At 49.8% G+C, this 3,624-nt stretch overlaps 1 protein-coding gene across 1 annotated transcript; it reads left to right on the plus strand.

Annotated features, from left to right (window-relative positions):
* Positions 1–1,289: 1,289 nt before the first annotated feature.
* Positions 1,290–2,636, plus strand: ADRA2B (adrenoceptor alpha 2B). Its single transcript, XM_084808213.1, has one exon. It carries the CDS (start codon positions 1,290–1,292, stop codon positions 2,634–2,636), a length of 1,347 nt encoding a protein of 448 aa, XP_084664339.1.
* Positions 2,637–3,624: the final 988 nt, after the last annotated feature.

The following is a 3,624-nucleotide window of genomic DNA, read 5'->3' on the forward strand; positions in this document are numbered from 1 at the left end:
CTGTGAGGCCGTGGGCTTTGGGCCCCCCAAATCCAGTCTTAGTTGCATTACTGAGGATCTGCAGAGCTGAGGAACCCTGACATTCTTCCAATTAATGAGACGGAAAAGTGCTTATCTTTGGTTGCATTGTGCTCCATGCAACCAGCATTCTACACAGAGTCAAATCCACTTACATTTGCCTTGCAACAATTTCAGTGTCAAAACTGCACTGCACTGAATTCGAGTTATGATTTACCCTGGAAAGTAGCATACTACACTTTTGCCCTATTTTGCAGAAGGGCTCTTCCCCACAACATCTGTTTTTAAACAACCAAACGTTGTAGGGTTTCTAAGTCAGACCACATCTCCCCAAATCAAAGTTTCTAGAAGGGTAGAAGAACAGCTGCACTCAGATGGAAAGCTGGTTTCTCTGAGTCATCATAGGCATGGCTAGCAGCGTTAATTTAGTTACAGAGCAACCTGCATGGAAAGAAACATACACCCAGGCCTGGGTGATGCTCTCCTGGCAGGAGGTTAGACAGAAGACAGATTCAGCTGGACTACTACTACTGGAGGGACCAAGTTGAGAGAAGGTGAGTGGCTTCTCAGAGAATCTACTGCAGCTGCTGCTACATTTTGTGCGTCTGTGTGCGCACGTGTGTGCTCCACATACCCCTCTTTTGTCTCCCCTCTCCCTTCCTGGAGCCTGACAAGAGCTGAAAAACTGCCTGACATCACACGTCATAGATTCGGTGTGGAGAGAAAAATCCAACTCCTCCTGCAGCTCATTTCAAAAGGCACAGAGAGGCTTGGTCTGTCCACAGCCAGCAGAGAGAGAGAGAGAGAGAGAGAGAACGCAGAGTGGAGATCAGCAGCCAGGCGGTGTGGCTTTCTCAACTTTCTCAGAAAGAAAGAGGAGGTGATGGAATAAACTTCTTGGGCTGTTCTGACGGAGCTGACGATGCTCCTGTGATCGGGAGCCCCTGGGCATCCAAAGAGAGGAACGAAAAAGCAGAGGGAGACAGATACGATATTGCTGCTATGGACAGGAGGGAGCGGTGCTGCAAATTAGCAGGGAATTAGCGAGCGGAACAGTTTGACGTTACAGCTGGAGGAGCAGATGCTGCTCCTGCTGCCAGAATCCCAGGATGAAAGAACTGCTGGAAACAGTGCCTGGGCTTCTGTCTCCCTGACCTTCTGCTCCTTCTCCTCTGTGCCTGGCGCTGATGGGGACTTCTGATCCGTGGACCCTCGTGCTTCTGTGAAGCCACCCCTGACTTCTTGGCCTGTTGCTGGGCCACAGCTTCTAAATGACCATGGCCACGATGGGCAGCCATGATGGCTACAACATGCAAGCCACGGCCGCCATTGCTGCCGTCACCACATTCCTCATCCTCTTCACCATCTTCGGCAACGTTCTGGTGATCATTGCCGTGCTGACCAGCAGGTCTCTGAAAGCCCCTCAGAACCTCTTCTTGGTATCTCTCGCGGCTGCAGACATCCTCGTGGCCACGCTCATCATCCCGTTCTCCCTGGCCAATGAGCTAATGGGCTACTGGTACTTCAGCAGGACCTGGTGTAAGGCCTACCTGGCGCTGGACGTTCTGTTCTGCACCGCCTCCATTGTGCACCTCTGCGCCATCAGTTTGGACCGCTACTGGTCCGTCAGCCGGGCCATTGAGTACAATTCCAAGCGGACGCCAAGGAGAATCAAATGTACCATCCTTGTTGTGTGGCTGATTGCGGCGGTCATCTCTCTGCCCCCGCTGGTCCTTAACGAGAACCCGAACAATGCCAAGGAGGACGCAAAGAAGTGTGAGCTCAACGAGGAGCCCTGGTATATCCTTTCCTCCAGCACCTGCTCCTTCTTTGCTCCTTGCGTCATCATGATCTTGGTGTATCTCAGGATCTACTTCATAGCCAAGCGCCGAAGCAGGCAAGCAACTAGAGCTAAGAAGCCCAAAGCCAAGGCCGAAGAAGGGGTGCCCCAAATCATTGCTGGCCCATCCAATGAGACTTCTCCCAAGCAGGACCAACCCAAGCCCCAAGGAGAAGGTGAGCCCAATGGGCATCAGGTACCCATCCAGGAAGGGGACCAACCCAAGACCCATCGACTCTCGGCCGAAAACTTTTCTCTCATGAGCCAGGAGGACAAGGAGTTGGAGCCCACCACCGGCATCAGCCCTTCCCAGTCCCTGCCGGAGAAGAAGCCATCTTCAGGGTCCAGCCAGCTGGAATGCTCTCCCCGTAGCAGCCTCAAGCGGAGCAATGGCCCCCCACAGGGCGCCCCTCAGGGCATGGACACCTTGGCCACTGCCAGAGGGGAAGTTCTGCTGGTGCGGAGAGTGAAGACACTCAGTGCCAACCCTTGGAAGAAGAAGACCCACCTCAACCGGGAGAAGAGATTCACTTTTGTTCTGGCTGTGGTGATTGGGGTCTTTGTTATTTGCTGGTTCCCTTTCTTTTTCCTCTACAGCCTCCGGGCCGTCTGCCCCCCAGAGCACTGTCCAATCCCAGAAAGTACCTTCAAGTTTTTCTTCTGGATTGGTTACTGCAATAGCTCGTTGAACCCGGTCATATACACCATCTTCAACCAGGACTTTCGCAAGGCTTTTAGGAAGATCCTTTGCAGGCAGTGGTCTCAGACAGCCTGGTGAGAGAGAGAGAGAGAGATTCGAGGTGCACAGCAGCTCCAGTGGAAAGGGACCTCAGTGTGCTATTTAAAAAAACCAAATTTCTATTTATTTGTTGGCTTTTGTGTTTGCAAAAAGATGAGTGAGGTGAGTGCTGGGAAGAAAGAAACCCGCTTTTCAGAAAGTTGATTTGGCTTCAGCTATATGGATGTGTGTATATATCTATAGCTATAGCTATACGCACCCATATAAACACATAGTTTCTGCCAAAGTTTTTTTTTTCCCACTAAAAGGCTATGTGCCAATGCCAAAAATCTTCTGACTAGTTCTTTGGGTTAAAATAACCTTTTCTTCCAAACCGTATGACTAAAGGAGGGCATGATTGAGGGTTGCCAACTTTGCAAATGGCCACTACAGCTGCACCTTTGATGGCTGCTAGATATGCAGATATTAGCTGGTGATCATGGTTCTTTTAAAAAAATCTCCGTGCTGTGGGGGGAAAAAAATGATTCCTGCATACCAAAATGTTGTTAAAGGCACAGAAGAAACACAGGCCAGGGTTTTTGTTTGTTTTTCTGGACACTTGGGAGCCCTAGTGTGATCTGTACCACCCAGGTAAGCCACAAAAAGTAATCAATCATGGTTAAGGCCTACAACCAACCCATTGTTAGATACCTTTATATCTGTAAATATTGAACAGGCTTCAGAAGGAATCTGCAAAGTGTCTCCTTTTCTCTCTTTCTGCTCAGCAATCTAGGACTGAAGATTGTCTTTCAGGGACAAATGAGTACCTATGAAGGCATGATAGTAGGGTTGCCAATTGGCCAGAATAAAATGATCAGGACTGCTCCTGTGCCTTTAATGGAATACACAGGCATCAGCATGGGACTGATCTTACATGCTAACGTCTGCACATTGAACTGCTGTAAAAGCATAGCTACAGGGCTTGCAGCAAAGGCTGGCCACCAAAATGGTCAGATTTTCAAAGAACTGTTTGAGCCAAACTTTGCTG

Source organism: Heloderma suspectum, chromosome 6 (assembly GCF_057233095.1).
Source record: "Heloderma suspectum isolate Gila_16-S chromosome 6, 16-S_ref, whole genome shotgun sequence".
NCBI lineage: Eukaryota > Metazoa > Chordata > Lepidosauria > Squamata > Helodermatidae > Heloderma > Heloderma suspectum.